General features: G+C 41.9%; 1 protein-coding gene across 5 annotated transcripts in view; it reads right to left on the bottom strand.

The window, feature by feature from the left end:
* fam13a (family with sequence similarity 13 member A) overlaps positions 1–20,229 on the bottom strand; it is a 55,651-nt gene extending 35,422 nt beyond the window's left edge. Inside the window, exons 1-7 of one of the 5 annotated variants that reach the window (XM_037099284.1) lie at positions 19,993–20,229; positions 14,916–15,105; positions 13,222–13,431; positions 10,601–10,778; positions 7,995–8,142; positions 5,178–5,297; positions 4,231–4,317 (exon numbers count right to left, since the gene is read on the bottom strand). In XM_037099284.1, coding sequence (XP_036955179.1) covers positions 4,231–4,317; positions 5,178–5,297; positions 7,995–8,142; positions 10,601–10,778; positions 13,222–13,431; positions 14,916–15,105; positions 19,993–20,019 — 960 coding nt within the window. In that variant the 5' untranslated portion in view covers positions 20,020–20,229. The remainder of the gene's footprint in view (positions 1–4,230; positions 4,318–5,177; positions 5,298–7,994; positions 8,143–10,600; positions 10,779–13,221; positions 13,432–14,915; positions 15,106–19,992) is intronic. The other 4 variants (XM_037099292.1, XM_037099309.1, XM_037099301.1 and 1 more) reach the window with 4 other exon arrangements.
* Between the last annotated feature and the right edge of the window lie 2 nt (positions 20,230–20,231).

Genomic DNA, 20,231 nt, shown 5'->3' with positions numbered 1-20,231 from the left:
GACTGTAGTGTAGGAGAAGAACCTCAGTCTGACTACAGCCACATTGTTCAGCGAACCCCTCTGCATGTTTCACTGAGTTTTCACCGGGGAGTCCAGAGAGATGTGTCGAAGAATGTGCCACCGAGCTTTCTCTTAGTTTATATATGAAGAGCACCGGTATGGCTGCTCATGAACACCGAGTCCAAATAACTGCCCGGCTGTGGTAAACAGAGTACGAAATGGGTCTGATGCCAGCAGCTGAAGTATCGATAATGGTCAAAAACAACCAATGCTAAAAGAGGCATGGCTCTGGACAGACGTCTATTGGTTGAATTAAAAGGTTTTCTTTCTTTCTTTCTTTCTTTTTTTTTAACACCAATTATCAGCAGAGCATTTTCCATTTGGGGTTTTAGTTAATGGGTTGTTTCTAAAAATCTATGGCCGCTGCTTTCCATTTAGTCGTTGGTGCACTCAGTGGGTGAATCTTTGGGAACATAATTAGCTCTACAAGCTTCTTTAGCGAGATCCTGGTATGGATTTTGCCCCTCGGGGGTTTCTAATTGATTTGGCTAAATTTGTCATTTAGGAGTAAACCACAGAGGGAAAAAGAGAAAATGAATGGGCGCATTAGTTTGTTTTCATGGGAGTAGTCTCTGTCTCTATCCTAAAACCCCAGATAGAAAACAGTGTTTTAATAATGAACTTCAGTGGTCAGAAAAACAGCGTTTTACTAAAATGTGTCCAAAAACAGCGTTTTACTAAAATGTGTCCAGTAAGTCCAAAAATCCACTTCTTGTTTCTTTAGTTGATTCTGCGACTCATCTAAATGTATGTACTTTTTCTCTATCTATGATATATGATGGTATTTATAGTAAAATATTAGATTATTTGAGTTTATTATTTAGTGAATAATAATTGTCATGAGACACACATTACATATATTACATAAAAAACATAGTGAAGTGGTGTGACTATATAACAAACAGCGAACGATTTTTAGACACAGTCACGGAAACTCCGCCAGCCAAAGCTAAAAATCAAACTGCAGGTCAGTTTCAATAGTGTTAACTACTGATCCGTCATGCGGTCTCCATTCCTGGCTCTCAGTTTCTGCCTATGCATAAAAAAGAGCTCTAACGGGACCAACAAGTCGGAGCTAACTAGGCCAGATGGCAAAGAGGCCTGACGGACTAAAATGAGGATATGACCTGGTTTTTTCTAAATCGTGGATTAACTAATAGTTTGTTTTTGGCAAAAATGTCAAAAGTCTGCCAAGAAAGCCAAGTGAAATACTTAACATTTTACTTTGGTGCACTTCCTGTCCGGCATTCGGCTACAAAGAAAGGCGGTTACAGCTGACCTCTGTTAACTGATCTCTGCTGACCGACCGGTGACAGCTCGTTTCTCAGATGTCTAGTTTTTCAGACGTGTGTTTTGCGATCTGATCCATACTTGCTCCTGCTTTCACAAGCAAGCAAACGCTTCCCGAAAAAATAAACACTGTTTAATCCCTTCAAATTTGGAATAAAAGCGCTCAAATGTTGTTTTGTTTGTGATTCTTCCATAGCAACAGAAGGCTTTCATTCAAGAACAAGGAATTTGTACTACTAACGCCAAGAATGACCTTATTCCCCACAACTGTATTATGTGTGTTCAACAAGACACGAGTTCCCCTTTGATCAGACATTCATCCTTTTAATGACAAGTGTATCATAAATCGAAGCTCTCTAACTGAAGTGTGTGTGGGTGTGTGGGTGTGTTTGTTTGTTTGAGTGCCTTCCTCTCACCACAAGGCCTGAGTGGAGGCTGATAAATACTGAACCACTGAGACTTATAAAAATATCTCTGCCTCACAGCGCCATCGTACCAAACACAAGAGTGTAGCTGCGTGAGTAGTGATCGATCTGAAGCTCTCACTTCTGACTGTGGCTTAACAAGCAAGAGTCTGGCTTTGAGAGTGAGACAGTTTTTTTTATGGAAGTGGATGAGTGTTTGGGAAATGAAGCTATAAAAGTTAATATTAATAGCGTTGCTGAATCACTTGATAAATCATTAAGGAGGTCAAGCCTTTTAGAGCGGTTAAAGGTTTTCTTTTTAATTTCGCAGGAAGCATCTGCTCCCCACATGTGTTTGTTGGAGCTTTTTCTGTGGGCACTCTTAGAGCTGCTCTTAGAGCTGTTTTGCCTTTTGATTTAGTTAGCTTTCAGGAGCTAATTTCTTGCTAATGCAGTGCTGTACCACTAATAAAGTATATGCTTAATCACTGTTAATTATATATACTTTTTTAGCTTTACTGTTGTGGACACTATGTGTGTGTTATGGTAGGACTGGACCGTATGGCCTTAAAATGATATCACAATATTTTCAAGAGACATTGCGATACACGATATATACCTCGATATATTGATATCTCCTTGAAAAAAGTTCATAACTGTCAGATCTGAGTGAAAAACAAAATCTTTCAGGCCCTACTTCGATATCGATATTGGAATAACATTGGAGAAATGATTGCTGGTACTGTGACAAAATATTAACACAATGAGATTTTTGAGCAGTAAAGTGGATATAATGACTTAGTTGGTATTAGAACATATTGAACAGTCTGTTAAATGGCATCACGTTATTGTAACACAGCCATTAAGACCAGCTAAAGACTTTATTTTACTCCATGTAACGATATCTAAAATCTATAACGATATATATTCTCATATCACGATATATTATAGTTATCGTACATGTTGTCCTGGCCAATGTTGGAGCAACGTTATGTAACTTTTTACCATAAAATAACAGCTTCCAAATCATGTTGATGGTACAGTGTCTTGTAATAGGGTGAATGGTGTCTCTGTCTCAGCAAACACTCTGCAGCATTCAGTGTTACGTACATGCTTACCTTAAGATAGTCTTCAACACGTAACGCTGTAATGACATGATGAGTTTGATGATTGTAAACATCTATGTTATATCTGACAAATTGCTTCTGACCTAGGATTTGTATTTCCGAATGAGCTGTTGAACTCAGAAATGGGGCTGTCGAAAATGCCAATTTCTACATAATGCTGCTTTAACTAGATCAAGCACTGTGTTGCACTTACTCACGTGACAACGTAATGTTGATCTTTCAGTGGCGATACCTTGTTTTTTTCCTGGCACGAAGCACAACTCCAGCATTTACCTTTTTGAATCCAGTTTCCTTCTTACTGTACTCACTCATATTTTTTTTTACAACACACATGTTTTTATTCCTGGGAATCTCCTTACTGTCACTGAATTTGTTGCCCAGTTCTGTTTACAACAGTTTCACGATTGTGTCCAATAAAAACCTCATCAACACTTATTGGAAGTGTAGATTGTTTTGGTGTGTAACTGTGGACCTTTAAGCAGAGTTAGCGGTGGACTACCTGCTTAGCTGTAAGCTTAAAGTAACTTCAGGAATTTAAAAAATATTCTTAAGCTTTAGTTGCATTCCAGCTCTGCCGCAAGCAGATTTTTCAGGGACTACTCAGGGGAAACAAACATCCTTCATCAGCAGATGTTTTTTTTAACCCCCCTGAGCTTATCTTGCCATGAGTCAGCAATTCTTTTATCTCTTCAGTGACACTGGTCTTGATATGTGCACTGCATTTATGGCACCAGTTCTTTGTTTAGAACTGTCTTCAAAACCACCACAGAGAGATAAATCCTGCCTGTCAAACAGAAACCAACCGCACAGAAGTTACTCATCATTTTATCACGTACACACAATATTAACTTTAATGCACCTAATATTGAGATCTATGTGAGGCCAAAGTAACAGACTTTAATGACAGAGTTTAGACATTTACTTCGTTAAATATAACGCTCTTGCTGATCTCGATAAAAAATTAACACGGAGCTCACTTTATACTACACGTACACAAACAGGAAATGTCCTTGATTGTAATCTAATTCATAACAAAAATGCAGCTCTTGTGGCGGACTTCATCTGCAATAACACCACAACACAGTAGGAAGAGCATACCACAGCCCATGTTTGTCTCGCACTGCAAATAATCGTGCTGTTGTTTCCTGCAGCAGATTGCCTTTATCAAATCACATCATGTGACTGAGCCGCGAGGCCACGGGCATCACAGGCTGTCTGAGAGATGGCCTCAGGCCAAGCAGCACCGAGGCAATACGGCAGATAAGAAGGCAGGAACAATCTATCGGGAGGTGAGAGAAAACAATTCATCGCAGACATTAATGACAGTAATAAACCTTTGTTTTCTGTACCTTCCTCTTCCTCGGTCTCGTCTCTGAAGCGTCAGTGGAGGATTTGTTCAGAAGATCTGCATTTTGTGGTGGGTTTTTTTGTCCAGCCTGTGAATGTATGTGCAAAAAAAAAATACAAAATAAGATGATTAGTGCATAGAAATGATTTGTTCGACAGTACAAAGTCAGTTAAATGTACAAGAATGCATTCAATAAGGCAGTTAATAGCTAAGTTAAAACAATCCTGGCGACTGAGTGCACAAAATAATGTCGGGCTGCAAAATAATCCTAATCAATGTGTTAGATTATGTTCCTGACTCGTGAATTAGTTTAACCTAAAGCAGTTCCTTATTATTTTGCTTTTGTCTATGCTTTTGGGTAAAACAATTCTTTTATTGCTAGATTTACCAAAATAAAAAAAGACTCCTACTGCAGTGAACGTGATGATTTCCCCCATCATATCAAGAAAAGACTAAACTCTCTCATGATGTCTTAAAGTGTGAGAATATACTAATCCGAACAGGGCTTTTTTGTAAAGACGTGTTCCCTGGAGCTACTGATAACTTATCTCTAATATCAGTAGTAAAGGTCGTATTAACAAGGTCGTCATATATTCACACTGGGTGACCTGATTACAATTCCAGGCAGTATACACGAGTCAGCTGACACTGATAACATCTTTAAAGGCTCACAGAAACCTACACTGACGCACGCAGGAGAAAAAGGGCTTTGGCGTTCAAAAAACAGCTTTTCCAAAACATGCCCCTGTCATGTTAATCACGTCACACAGGTCACATGGATGGTGTTAAAAAGGAATATGTAAGGGAATTTGCAGGTTCTCGCACAAGTTTGACCAAGGAATGTCGGGGCATAAACAACAACCCTGCGTTTCATGGTAGACAGACGCGGACAAAGAAATTCCATGACAGGTACGCTGAGATCATTTTAAGGCATAAACAACGGCGCACCAATGCAGGCGTGCTGCTGCAGGGGAGGACACACACCTTCGTTCTGGGAACCGGCGTTGGCGTTTTTGCATCGGGGTGGTCGGGTGACGTCTTTGCGCCCACGTCTGCCACTTGTGCCTCCTGGGAAGAGAAAGAGGAGAGGGGAGGACGGTCACATATACAGACATACAGTCTAATGACAAAAGGAGCAACAAACGGAGCTCGACAGAGGCTGGGAGGCCTTGATCTCCAGTTTCTTATTGTTGAAACTTTAGCTTCATACATACAGCAGCCATGAAATATCTTTGTCACGTCCAGGGAGTCGTTTCAGAACTCCTGTTTGCGTGTGTCCTACTTTTGCTTTTCTTCTATGGGCCTTAACAACAGAGTTCAGATTAACAACCTGCATCCTCAGTCACATTCACTCTCGTAAACACGCCATTCCCACCCCCTGCTCATCACCGTTTTGTGACTGACGGAACAGCAGTGATCATATGTGCTCGATCAAAGACATTGAGAGGAAGGTCAGGAGGCGAGGGGGCCCCCAGGAGCCTGAGCATGCCTGAATACATGTGTTTGTGTGTGCATGTTTATGTGTAAGACAATCTCATGCGGGGTTTCCCATAGGTCAGCTGGGTCTCATGTGGCTGTGCCCTTAAAGACCTGCTCACTGCCACTATGAATCCGGACCTTTGGATTTCCTGAGCTCAGGCTGCACGTGGCTGCTTCATTTCTAAGGTTATGGCCGTCTTCAGCAGTTTCTTTTTGCATGGTAAGCACTAGTGTCACATGGGAACCAGACACTATGCTTGATGATGTTAAAAATGGTTGGAGAGTTGCTCTGAGAGAGGAGGTCAAAGCCACGGGCAACTAAATCCCAACAGTGATTCCCTGGTCACCCCTCGGCGGCATCAAATGGCCCTGTCACGTTTCAATAACACAGTCATCAATCAAAAATGGAGGCATTTGCTTCAAACCGTGGTGACGGATGTCTTTTCAAATATGGCATTTCACCTTCTTTACTGTACTTGAACAAACTTTAATTCATTGTGATTTTATATTACAGTCTTAAAATTATATTAAAAATGTCACAAAGCTTGGATAGTTAGCATCTCTGGGTCAGAATCACATTTTGTGAACTACATACCCAACGTGTGCCATTGTTTAACATAATGAATAGTGAATAAACAGTAGTACATATGTTTTATTTCTAAGGTACTGCTCAGCATGTAACACTTCACTTCCTGAGAGCCTCTGTGATGGTTGGAGACCTGTAACCACGGCAACCGTCAGTCAGCGACCTACTAATTTAAGAAAAATATTACAGCAAGTGAATTCTCACTAAGAGCTAAACTGAAGAGTTGTTTTTGCCACATTGCTCTCTTTTTGTCACTGTCTGTCATGTCGTCATCATTACTGTATTGCATTGTGGGACATTTATGCCATCGCACAGTTATGATCTTGCATGCTGGAATACTTTCCCGGAAATTGTATACTCCTTCACAAAACTGTTGGCATGGATGTTCATATGCAGTCTGTGTCTTAGTTAGCATCATCACGGGATAAAAAGCCCACAGTTTTGATTCTCTGCTGCGCCTGTGATGAGTTTGCTTGAGGTCCATTAATGCTGAATAACACCTGTGGATTATCTGAAAAATGCCGACAACAGAAGTCGCTCTTTTTAGCTAGTGGAGATCTGATGACAGACTGTCAATTTAGAAGACACAATTTCATTTTTCTGATTTGTGATTCTGATTCTGATTCTCTAGCAGGAATAAGGTATTGACTCCCTCTTGTCCTTTCAGCAGCAGCAACATGATTTTCAGAATATCACTTTTTTCTTATTTTTTTTTTTGGTTTGTTTTTTTCCCTCTCCTTCTAAATTCCCAATCTCTGACGCTCATACGCCTCACTCCTCACTCACACACCTACCAAACCAACCAACCTGGATGACACTGAATGTCACTGCCTCTCATACAAATGTGCAAACATACTTACACATGCTCTAATCACACATAACCTCTATCTATTCTGAATTGTAAATCCTGTACTAATCATATCATCAAATGTAATCACTCGTATTTTCCCATCATGTCTACATCTGTGTCTTGTTTTCTTGTTGTTACACAGTCATTTTGTGTTGTTGTTACACCTCTTCACTCATTTTTGAAAAATGTCTTTTGATTTTAGTGTCTGCTTTAATATTTTTTAAACCCTTACAGCTACAGCTGTGCATTTATAACTCATAAAACAACTGTATTAGCGATAAATAATGATCTAAATCTATTCACACGATTCTTCATGTATTTTAAGGAATATGACATTCTGAACCAGAATCTGAGAACACTTGACACGAACACTCTGAAGTGGGTGGTTTGCTGTGTTTTTTGTTTGGGATATTTCTGTCACATTTTTCTCCTCGGGTAGCCACAGATGCCGCAGCAAGATGCCTTCAGGAAAAACCAGCGGACCAGACAAAACCAGGTAATCAATGAAGACGTCAGCCATCAAGGCTGCAAATATAAATCAACAGCCAGAGACTCAAAACAGCCACCTGTGGAGGAGTGGTCCCTGGGAGGCTGTGGTATAAGATCAATAGTTAAATCCATTTTAGCTGGACATGATGTAAGCCTGTATTTATAAACCATCGCTCCTCCGAGTGGATATTAGGCACAGACGGTGAGGTCACAGGCCAGAGACGAACCCGTACCGTTTGAAAAGCATGGGCACAACATGTGACTCACACTAAGCTGTCTTACCAGACAGGACCACCATCACCGATCTATTTCATACAAACATTGGCATCTGGTGCTCCTGAGTGCCATGAGTATACAACACCTTGACAATAATAAGGGTCGCCTGCTCTCCCGCGCAGCCTCCTCCGTCTGCGTCGCTCTGGAATATACTGCTGTAGCTCTGGATGAGCCTGACCATGATCTTGTTGCAGATATTTTGGTCCTTCAGCGCTTCGAAACCAGGGGCCACGCTGGAAAAGAGGGAGGAGAAGAGAACAATCTAAAACACTTGGACTGAACAGCTGAGATTTCACAAAATTCTAATTCAAATCGTGACATCGGAGACAGCAAAATTATTTGAAGAGTTTGTTAACGCTCTCACATCTTGTTCGTTCACACTGCAGAATTGAAGTTAACTGTCAGTGATTTTTGATACAGAAATTGACATTTAATCAGCAGTCAGGACTTGAGCAGGACTTGATTAATGAAGCAGAATTCCACTTCCCTGCTAAGTGTGATGTCTGATGCCAGTGAACAGCTGTGTGAGATGTACACTGGGCTGTAGGCCTAACTGTAGACCTAATTATATAACACACACACACACACACACACACACACACACACACACACACACACACACACACACACGCACACACACACACACACACACAGTCCAGCCTCTGATGAAGAGAACAGGTTGTACAGTGTGAGGGAGTTTCCAGTACACTTTCTTCTTCCCTTCTCTTCTCTGTTCAGTGACAGCGGATCTCTTTTTATCCGGCAGGGTTTCCCGGCGTGACCACTCCGGGTTTATTACTGGAGATGCCCACCAGTCACCAGTCCAGTGGGTCATAATGTTCCAGCATAATTTGAAACTCGCTGCCCAGTAAGCCTCAAAAATAGGCCGGTGAGGACAGAGGTACTTAGATCAGCAGCTGCAGGGAGGCACATGAGCCGCCGAGGCATCATTTATTCACGAACATCATATTAACTTTTAAAAACACATCACCGTCATCTGTCTCCTATATGTCATATGACATTTGCTTCAAAATCGTCCGCTGAACTCAGTCAGAGGTCTTAACCTATAACTTTGAAGCATCTGATACCAGAGGGGGGATATAGATCAGGGGGAGAGTTGACACCAATAGGAAATGTATGGGTGATGTGACTGAATGTACTAATAAGCATCATTAGCAGATAGTTTACACTGTCATGATTTTATCTTCACTAAATAAGCTACAGCACCACCTGCTGGAAACATTACTCCCAATCTCAAAACAGGCCAGGACATTTATTCATTTATTCACAAAAAAGCATTTTTATGACAAAATGTACCACCATGGCTGCAGAGTCTGTTGGTTAGATCTTGACTTGAGGCTCTTTACCTCAGTGTGTCCTGCGTGTTGCTGGACTGGAATCATTCAACCCATCCAACTGCTCTGACACACGACACCTGAGTTTTAATATCTGACTCACTAACGCAAATAGAGGGAGGATGACTGAATCCCTGTCTTAACTGTAGCTATACAAAGGCATATTGCTCTCCTCTGTTATTTAGATACCCCATCGCAGATATTTTCGTAAAGGTCACACCAATGACACCGAACTTGCCAAAAAAACTCTCAGGAATGTGAGTGACATTCAAGGAAATGAATCCACTGCAGAGAGTCTGTGTGAAGGACTGCAGTGCTTTCATGAATACATCCGGTATGTTAAGTCAGGCTGCCCCCTTTGCCCTTGAGTGTGACTCATTAAAACCAATGTCAGACTGAGGCATTAATTCAATCCTAACCCCAGTGGTTGATAATTGGATTGAAGGCGAGATAATGATACAAGGTTAAGGTGCTTCACACTTTGACTGGCAACACCTTTAGCATTTCAAAACGACAGCACTCGTAGATCTCTGACCATCAGAATCACAGGAAACAAAACCAACACACATTGTCGCTTCACTAACATCATCATAGTCTCTGTCTAATAAACTAATGGGGAATAATACACAAAACTAAAGAATGCCTTATTTATTCTCCAGATTATACATGCGAACATTTCTGGGTCGCGTCACAATCTCAGGCTTTCAGAACTACCAACGTGACGATAAAGCTGTACTATGAGATATTTTTTAAATATTCTATATTCATCAAGAATGCATTAAAATGACTGTGTTAAGTGAAAGGTGTCACTTGAAGTGACGAACCCACAAAGATTTATCACCTGTCTTCACAGTTCCTCTCAGGGGGGCGTTGTAGTCTCTTTCAGCTCATTGTTTTGGTTGCTTGCCCCACAATTGGATCAGTCTCATCAACCCCATTTCTCAAAGCTTCATAGAGAATTTTTTTTGTTTTTCAGCACAAAAAGCTCTGATAAACAGACTGTTTGCTACATTCCCTGAATAACAGATGGGCAAAGTTAGCGACTAGCTTTGGAGCACTGCGGAGCGTTAAGCAGCTAAACCGGCAGACATTTCCTCCAAGAGCTGGTGGAGACCAAAACAGAGCTGTAGGAGAGTGGATGTTTGACTTGAGTTCACCGGGTCAGCTGGGTATCTGCTCCATATCTGCTGGACACCATATCAGTGTATCATACAGTGCCATACAAAAATCCAATAATGCAGGTTGAAAGGTATTATAAACCTCGATCAAACTGATCATTGTCAAAGCAACAACAAAATGTTTATCACATCTGCCTCATACTAAAGGTTCAACTCACTGGAAGACGCTGGGTCCAAACACAGTGGCAAGGTTGAGGGCCGTCATACGGTTTTCCTTGTGGTTGCACTCCACGAGGGTGAGGAAGTGGCAGAGGTAGCGGAGGAGGCTGTAGTGGACGTCTGGAAGCTGCTGGAGCAGGTCTCTCATATCTGACCAGGAGACGTCGTCACCGCACTCTACAGACACACAACAAGACACCACAACAGGTCAGATGTTGTTCTGATCCATCCCGCTGTGTTTCATGATTTTACACTCACTGTTTTTTTTTTTCTGTTCAGGAAAATTGTAAACATTAATTTTCTGCTGACTTTTTCAGCCACAATCAAAACGACCGGGAATGAGGTGATGAGTGATGAGTGACACTCATGGAGGGAAGAAACCCTCCGAAATAAATAGACTCCTTGGTGAATAATAATAATAATAATGAGTAAATAGTTTAACAGCTGGCCTCAAGCAGGTAGTGGCAGCTCCGTGCACCTGCTTCTTTATAACATCTAATCTCGAGTTGTGGTAACTAGTAATATGTGAGCATTAGAGCAAAGAGCCTGCAAAATATGTTGATGCTATTACTCCGGGGGTGCATAATTGGGTCAGCATTGGATAAACGGATATGGCTACTGATCCACGAATGAATGAGTGACGCAAACGTTGTGCGTGCGTGCGTCTACGTGAGTGCAGGCATGTGTGTGAAGGTGGGCATGTGTGTACATCCGAGTAAACAGAGTGTGTGTGTGTGTGTGTGTGTGTGTGTGTGTGTGTGTGTGTGTGTGTGTGCAGGAGGTGAGAGGAAACGGCTTAGAGCAATTGAGTTCGAGCAAGTCAAGTTTAGAATGCAGCACACTTTGCGAGTACACTCATGAACACACAACACTTTCTGACGACCTCATCAAGAATGGACGTGACTTTTGGTGAATTATATGTTCAAATGTTTCATGGACGCTCTTGACTAGTCTTGATATCAATATCACTCTTAACTTGTCGTCTCCGTATTCCGATTAGCTGTTACACTTATCAGGAAGGCAAGTGGTTTTGAATCAGTCGCTCTTAATATGTTTATCAGATACTCATCTCTGTTTTTTGCCTGACACTGAGAATCTTTACTCTGCTCATGTGAAAATAATATGAGAGTAATACTTTGCATATTTTGAACATGCATATAATTTTCTTGGAAGCCTCGGGGCAGTGTGACACCCCTTAGCGGTAATTTTAATCCATCAATTACTTTTGAATTAAAAAAAAATAATGAGAATTATCCATCACAACTATCCAGGGCTCAACGTGACGTCTGTGTTTGGCTGATTATTAACCTGGCAAGAAACCCTCGAGCGTGTTCAAGTTAGAATTTACAATAATATTGAAATGAGAAAAGAAAAGAATCCTCCCATTTGAGATGCCAGAACCAGCAAATGTTTGCAATTTTCATTGGATGAATAACTTCAAATGTATTAACTGACTTTTAAATCAATGACTGCTGAGCCCCTAATGTTATGGACTTTGGTTTACTGTTTAATTCAGGTCACAGTCCCACTTAAGTCTTAATGGCCTTACTGAGGCGTGCAGCTGTTGTTAACTCAACTGAAGGACGACAGGCAGCACAGATATACTGCGCATATTCCAAACTGTAAATGGACCACATTTATCTTTTAGTTGAGTTGGCCAAATTCTGGCAAAGAGGCCAAACAACTTTTATAACATACACCGAAATAATTTCATCCAGTGGTTATGGCCGAGCTCTGTTGCCAAAGGGCGGTTTTTCTAATGCAGTGTTTGGCCTTGGGCCCAGATTAATGGGCTGATATTTATGAGGTCTGCGAGGGCAAAACCGAATAGCGCAGTCAAAATGTACCCTCCTCTCTCCCATTAAACGGATTAAAGGCAGCGAGTGAGGGGAGCAGAGAGCGAGCGCAGACACTCCCCCTGCCAAATCACTCACTTTACCTTTTATGACCTCCAAGATTCGAGCCAGGAACGATGAGGTCCATCACAGCTCTAGTCTAGAGACTTTCTCTCTCTCTCTCTCTCTGTCTCTCTCGCTCTCTCCCACACACAAACACACCTTTATTTGCTCTGCCGGGTGCAGATGACTGCAGTGCTAATAAATATTTAAACATGTTCAGGCGGCACTAAATATAGCTTTGCTTATCGTTCATGACCACAGCCACGACCCAGATAGTTGCCACCCTTGTGATGGTGTCAGTATCAAAGTGTGGATTTGGCATCACATGAAGTTTGTAAAAAATGTAAACCTGATCCACTTGAGCTGATAATTCATGACAAATACACAGACACGATAGAAGTGGGACATGTAGGTGTTGTAAGACATACAAACTGTCTTGGTTTGAGGTTGTGGTTTGGTTATTTCCTGTTTTATTTTGAAGTTGTATCCGCCTGTGTCATTTCTCCATCCCGTTTTCCCGCCTTTGTGACTGTCTGCCCCTCCCTGATGTGTTTCACCTGCGACCAATCACCCCCACCTCCCTCGTGTAGACGTTCTGTATGCTCTGCTCTCCTTGTCTCAGTCTGTTCCTGTGCCTCCGTGTCACATCTCCCCATGATGCGTTTCTGGTTTGTCCTTTGATTTTTGCTTTGGTTTCTTGGGTTTCTCTGGTTTTCACTTACCTTGGTAGTGACGTATCAGTGCCTGCTGGACCGTTGAGTCCACCAGCCCCTCTGGCAGGTCTCTGAGGTACTTTTTGAGCAAGCTGGCCACCGTACACAGATCCGCCTCAGACAGGAGGTCCACATGCTCGCCACTCTCCAGCCGCTGCTTCAGGGTCTCCACAGCACGCACATTCCCGTTCACTCTGAACAGACCCTCCTGATGCAAGGCTGGAGGAGAATCAGAGAAATACTGTTAACTGTATCACTTCATTTACAGTTAACTCATATGAAATAACAATGTCCCCTGAAGGTGGTTTTAATATCAAGCCATTTAAAAGTTTAGATTATTATCTGTCAAATTGTTATTTTTTTCCCAAGAGAAGATGACCCCATCTTAAAATAAATAACAGTAAAATAATCTGCAGACTTTGTAAGCAGTCATTTGGAACTACTTTCTATCTAAGAAATAGTTCCTATGAATAATATGATAGCTAAATATCTGGATTACCATGAGCAAAATCTAAACATTTTCTGGAAAAAGATGCTATTTTGACAAACACAAACCTGACACTGACCTCCTCAGCATTTGGTGGAGGTAAAAAAAAACCAACAAAATGATGGAGCCCTCAAAACTAAACCCACGTGTATCTGGACCACAGAGCTTTTTGTACTGAACTGTTTGTATTGAAGTACCAAAACAAATATGGTTAGCTGAACGATACCAAATATACTTTCATTGTTTGTATCATACTTCGAAAGGCCTGTAGCTCCAGCAGCCGTGGAGTTCCACTTCCCTGTACTGACATCTAGTGGTCAAACAGAAAAACTACAGAAGACCAAGTACCGTACAGGTTATGTTATGTAGGACAAAGTATTCTATTGCGTCTGTTTTCTTTTTTCTATGACATTGTCCTTTAAAAAATATGTATATGTTTAGGTATATATTTTACTCTATTTCTATGAAAGTCACTTCATTGACTTTTTCTGTATTTGGGTGGGATGAGAATTGAGGAAACTAACTTTGGATATCAAATTCTTTACAATTTTTACAATGCTGACGTACATGTGTTGCATATCAAAACTGAAATTGCCAGTGATAAAAAAAAAACAAAAAAAACAAAACAAGAACATTCTTGTTATGTGGTAATGTGGTGTTGCTAAGGGCAGAATTAGGTGTAAAATCCACTGTCGTTACTGGATGTGCTGTGCATTAATGGAAACAAATGTAAACCTAGAGCAGTCAAGTTAAAGAAAAAAAACATTAAGTTTCTAAAACATAGAAGTATGTTTCCAAATTGCAATGTAAAGTACCTGTGACTTGCAAAAAATACTCTAATTCATAGACAATGTCTTATATCAAATTAAACAACATTATGTTGGTGATGCCCTTTATGATTATTCCATACTGAAAGTGAGAATTTACCTCCTACTTACTACAAATCACACAGTGGTACAAAAAGCTGGATTACAAAATATCAGTACTATTCATATCGGGGTAGTTTAAAAGGTTTAAAAGAGGCTTACAGGCTTGGTCCTCGCTGCAGCAGCCCTGGGCTCGAGCCCCAGCCTGGGGCCCTTTGCTGCGTGCCACTCCCCCCCCCATCATATTTCCTGTCATCTCTTAAGCTGTTCTGTCCAATAAAACCATATAAAGGCCAAAAACAGTGGCACTTAACATACCCCGTCATACTGTTTTTGTTTTTTTCCCTCACCATGCTTGCGGAGATGCTCCACCATCCTCCACATCACCAGAGGCACGCCGTCCTCCACCAGGCCCTTCTGCTGCAGCTCAAACAGGGACGCTCCGAACAGCTTGGTGTGCTTGACCATCCTCTGTCTCAGTATGGGTATATGGACCATATTCTTCATGTCTTCTTTAACCTGCACTGCTGTCTTGTTGTGCTGGAGCGGGGAAAAGAGCAGAGAGCAGCAGTCAGCCGCTGAGGCCACAGAGGTCAACGCTGGAGCGTCGAGTCAGACAGCACGGAGACACCTGTCCTGGAGGAGAGACGCCAGCTCTGCTCCATACGATTAAAAGGTGTGTGTGCGGTGATGGTGGCGGTGTCTCTGCGGAGTCCATACAATGGATGCACACCTCCTGCAGGGGTAGTGCACTTTGAGGCCAGAGTGTTCTCAGAGCTGGGAGGGCCGGCCGCGCAAAGTGTTGCTACGACAAATATCAGGTTACCGCGCAACACCTTTAATGAAAGGCATCGTCAGAGTGACACACACACCTGCACAAACAGACACATGCATGGAGACACACAAGAGTGTGTTCTGGCGAGGTGATAGGCAGATAATATTAACCATCATGATGTTCAACTTAAAGTATATCAAACAAGAGCTGAACAGATACTTCTTTCAATAAAGGATATGAGATTTTGAAATGTTTTGCTATGTAAAGACATCTAAGTAAAGGTGTACTGTGCAGAGAATGAAGTTACACTCCCTCTTGTGTGTGTTATGCTCAAAGGTTCTCTGTTCTTTGTTTTGTTAGCCGGGCCTACAACACCTACATTTGAGGGCCCTCAGGCATCACACCTACACCGAAGAACTAATGGCTACGGAGCCTGACTATTGTGTGTGTCACTATCAAATAGCTGAGCTTGAACACATCTCAAAGACTGCAGCCAACAGACAACAAGCTTGTACGTTCTCAGATTGGAAGAATCAAGACTTCAAATTGTCGTAATGATAAGGCAGCATTTTTTGAGTGCTCTCCTGCTAATATAGCCACTTCGAATCACGAACAGGTCTGATAGCAATTTGTGAATGGAACTACTGAAGAGACTAAATGGTTGAAATGGTGGAAATACAGGCCCCCTTTTTTTTCTTTCTCTTTCTGTTTCTCTTCTCGTGCACTGATTCACTTTGCTGAACAGTCAATCACAGTGCTTTCTCTCATCGATGTGATCTTCGCCCACCACCAGTTTTATACACTGAATCACCCAAAAAAAAGCCACCGTCGGGGGCTGACTTAAAGTGAAAGCTTCCCACACTTTAATGTTTACAAGTGGTATTATTGTTGGCAACGCTGTCACAAAGACAGTTACCTACTAACTAACCAGCAACACAGAACAAAACCTGAGATTATTCATTCCTGTAGTCTACAATGGTGATGTGAAAGCAAATAGAAATTTTCCCTGGAAATGTTATGCCCAGTGGCTGGAAAGCAAGGTTCATAGGGACCATTCAATCAGTATTTTACATCCATTACATTGTACAATCAACATTAACTTAATAATGACATGTTAAAGCAAAAGAAGCATTTGACTAGATGTACTTGATACTTTCCACCTCTGCTGAGATCTAACTGCTAATAGCTAATAGCTCTAATAGCTGGGCCCGGTCTCCTCAGTGGACACACCTTGTGAACCAGAGTCTCAGCTCATATTAAGTGTTTTTAATTCGCCATCTGTTCACATCTCATCTGATAACTTGACAAAGCAAACAGTGCCACATGCTGTCTCTATCTCTGTTTATAGATGCACAGACTGTACGGCACACACTTGCATTGTCTCCCTCTGAGTGTAAACACCAAGTGTACACAGAAATCTCTGCCAGCATCAGACACCGGGGGGAATTGCTGATTTGTTTGGCACATTTTAACTACAGCAAAATGCATTTATGTCTCTGTGTATTCAGCACTAGGAGTAAAAATTGAGGGAAGATTCGGGCTGGGCGAGGAGGAAAAGACTTCCTGCGCAGATTCAGAGCAAGTTTTACTCTTGTATCCATAGCTACAACTGCACCATGTGACAAGCTGTTGTTCCAGAGTTCACCGCTTCAAATGAGTGAACTGACCCACAGTGAAATGAGAGGCCCTCTGACTGTGATTTCATCACAGTGAGGTCCACATGGTGTCACAGCGCTGGAAGGAGGAAGCACCGCGGAATTTATCCCCCGAGTGGCCAATTGTTTGGACAGAATGGGTTCAGGGTACATGTGCCACGCTCGGGTCAGCTGATTTAAAACCCACCTCACAGATGGTGCTGAGATGGGCTAAGGAGAGGAGATCTGTACCACGGCAGATGCTCTCGCAGCATTACTGCAACATGCATTTGAGAAGCTTGTGCAGGGAATGAGTTCATGGTGCTCATTTGTCCACTTCTGTCTGACAGGTGCATTAAAATAATGCTGATTTCACCCCACTGCTGATTGGCAAGTAATCAAAAGAACAGCTCAAAGTTGCATTACCTACATGGATAAATTGCACTGACAGAGCATATTTTGAGAATAATAGACTGGCTAGGTCAGAAGGTGCGAGAAGACATCAGCAGTCGGTATAAATAAAATAATCGTGTAACTGTGCGATATAGAATGTGGTAAGTCTCTGATTATGGTGACTTATTATCTGTTGTTTTATTGACCTTATAGCACTATCACAGGTTCATAAAGATGATTTCCATTAAAGACTCTGAACTGTTTTGCTGTTACATTTAAATGTCTGTAATAAATAGACAAACATTTCAAATAAACAAAAAATGATAAGAGAAAATGTTAAAATGTATCTAATATCTCATATCACAAATTTGAAATCTAAAATCTGTCATTTCTGCACATACATGGGGTTGATTTCCCATATCTCTCATTCACAAAGAAAATTGTCAGCAATTCAATTAAAAACAAAAGAAAACGCTTCAAACTGTTCTGAAGATATCAAGCAGATCATTTTTGGGATTCAAACATCTTTAAAATGCAACCTTGTAAAAATCTATATATAACATATGATGAGCAGATCACACAGTTCTGTAGTATTCTGTACAGGTGTAGCAGTCTGTCGTTGGTAGTAATGTTAGTGGGTCACAGCACAGTTTAAGTAGCGATGGATGAACCTTGAAGGGCTGCAGACCGGCTGTGATAGTACTACAACTCATGCAGGTGTTGTTGAAGAGTTAAGCCGGTCTGAGCTAGGCCTGACAGAGATGCCTTACTGAACAGATGCCCCCTAAATCTGTCTTTACTATTACACACACACACACACACACACACACACACACACACACACACACACACACACACACACACACACACACACACACACACACTTGGTACTGAGCTATGCACAGAAACATATATTGTGTTACCAGCTGTGTGTTCATGACAAATGTTACATGTTTATATGAATCCATCACAAGTAGAAACTGTCACCTTTTTATATCTAAAGTTATTTTGTTTAGATTAACAACAACGTACCTAAAACTAGAATGGCACTCAGTACAGTGCAAACCTCTGCCAAGGCCCCTTTAATTAAATCAAGACTGGTCCAATATCAGACTTGATAGCCCTGCATCACGTAAAGCACCCACAACTGCTTAACCATTATTTAAGTTCACCTGATGCGGGATCAACATCAAATTGAACTCGCTCACAGATGCCTATAAATGATGTCAACAAACTCTAAACAACAAAGACCAACATGTGATCAGCAGATATACAAGAACAAGCAGACATATATAAACATATCTTGCACATGAAAACATGATTGTATATATGGCAAGAAACTGTTCGGTTATCCTGTGACTCTCATCCGCCTTCCCACCTTCACATCAGCGCTGGGCTGTCGTGTTGGGCATGGAAAACCCCGGCTGTGAGCTGGTTGCCTTGTTAACACGCACTTGTGCTTTTGCCACTTTGTTTGTATGGAACTGATGATTAACTGAGCGCGTAGACAAAGAATCACACTGCTCGCTCTCAGCCTCCCTTCTACGGTAATTACCCAGCTATAGTTATATATTCTGTGTCAGTGTTAGGTGTCTGCAGTCAAGGCAAAGTTAATGTTACGTTTTTTCCCCCCCTTGATGAAATAGCTGTGCTTTAAAGGAGAAACACTTCCTGGTGGTACCCATTTACATCTATTGTTATCCCGAGGACAGTCTGCTGTGATTAGCCCAATAATCCTCCCCTCCCCCATCCTTAAAGTTTTTTTTCACACCCCAACTTCTGACAGTGAGAGAGAGACCTATTGTCAAAGGGGGTAATTGAGAGACTCCGGGAGCGAAAGACAGTCTGCCCTGTCTCCTTAAGAAGCTTCTCTAACATTTTGAGATACATTTCTGAAATGTGGTGTGCAGCTAAGTGGGGTAAACAAATCAGTTTTTTTAAAAGACAACTGGGTTAACAGTCGGGACCATCTTCCTGTGTCTTTCACTTGCTTATGAGGAACATAGCAAGCCCGAGCATGTGCCCTCTTTTCCCAGCCCTCCACCCTCTCCCCCCTTCATTTGACTCTGTCCCTGTGTGGGTGGCCGCTGAAGCAACTGGTAGCAAAAGCTCCACAGGCACCAGAAGCAACAGCTGCTCAACTCAGAGGAGCTAGTTTCAGAGTCATGCAGTTCAAAAGGAATCACAGTGTTAAAGGGGGTTCATTTCTTAGAAAAAGACTTTTTCTTTTGAGGGAGCGTTGTGGAACATGACCTCACTGGAGAAAAAAAGTTGCCAGGAAAATTATGAGCAGGAAACATGAAGCTTACCATGTGTATTTATTCCTGTTTCTTTTTCTGTTATACTGTTATACAAAGATGGCAGACTTGGCTGGCAGGGAATCAGCTTTCTCTGTTAGGACCGCAGTGTTTAATTGAGGAGGGCGAAGCTTGAAGAGAATTAAGAAGACATTTGTCCCTCCATGACATTTTTAAAAAGCCACTTGGGGTGTACAAGAACATTCAACACACACACACACACACACACTGAACAGCAACGCAGTCTCCTTATGCATTCTTCAGCCCTTAATCACAGGTTGAATGGGAAAACTTTGAGCCAACTCAAGGCTTTATAGCTTCTACTCACACAGATGGTCAGAGCTCCAGCCCCCATTCTCCCACAGAAGAAACGCCTGCGGAGGCAAAGATGAGGGGAAAATTACTGCTCTCCTCCCTCCTCCTCCTTCTCCTCCTCCTTCTCCTTCTCCTCACTCTGTTCCAGGACACACTCTTGTTGGACTTTTCCCTCCAGTGGGAATCCCTTTGCCCTTAAAACGTGCCATCCAAATACTCCACAAAAAAGACGCAGCACAGACAACCCCTCGT

This window comes from Acanthopagrus latus, chromosome 1 (assembly GCF_904848185.1).
Source record: "Acanthopagrus latus isolate v.2019 chromosome 1, fAcaLat1.1, whole genome shotgun sequence".
NCBI classification, from domain to species: domain Eukaryota; kingdom Metazoa; phylum Chordata; class Actinopteri; order Spariformes; family Sparidae; genus Acanthopagrus; species Acanthopagrus latus.
Note: the sequence above shows the minus strand (reverse complement) of the source record. Positions and strands in the feature narration are given on the sequence as shown.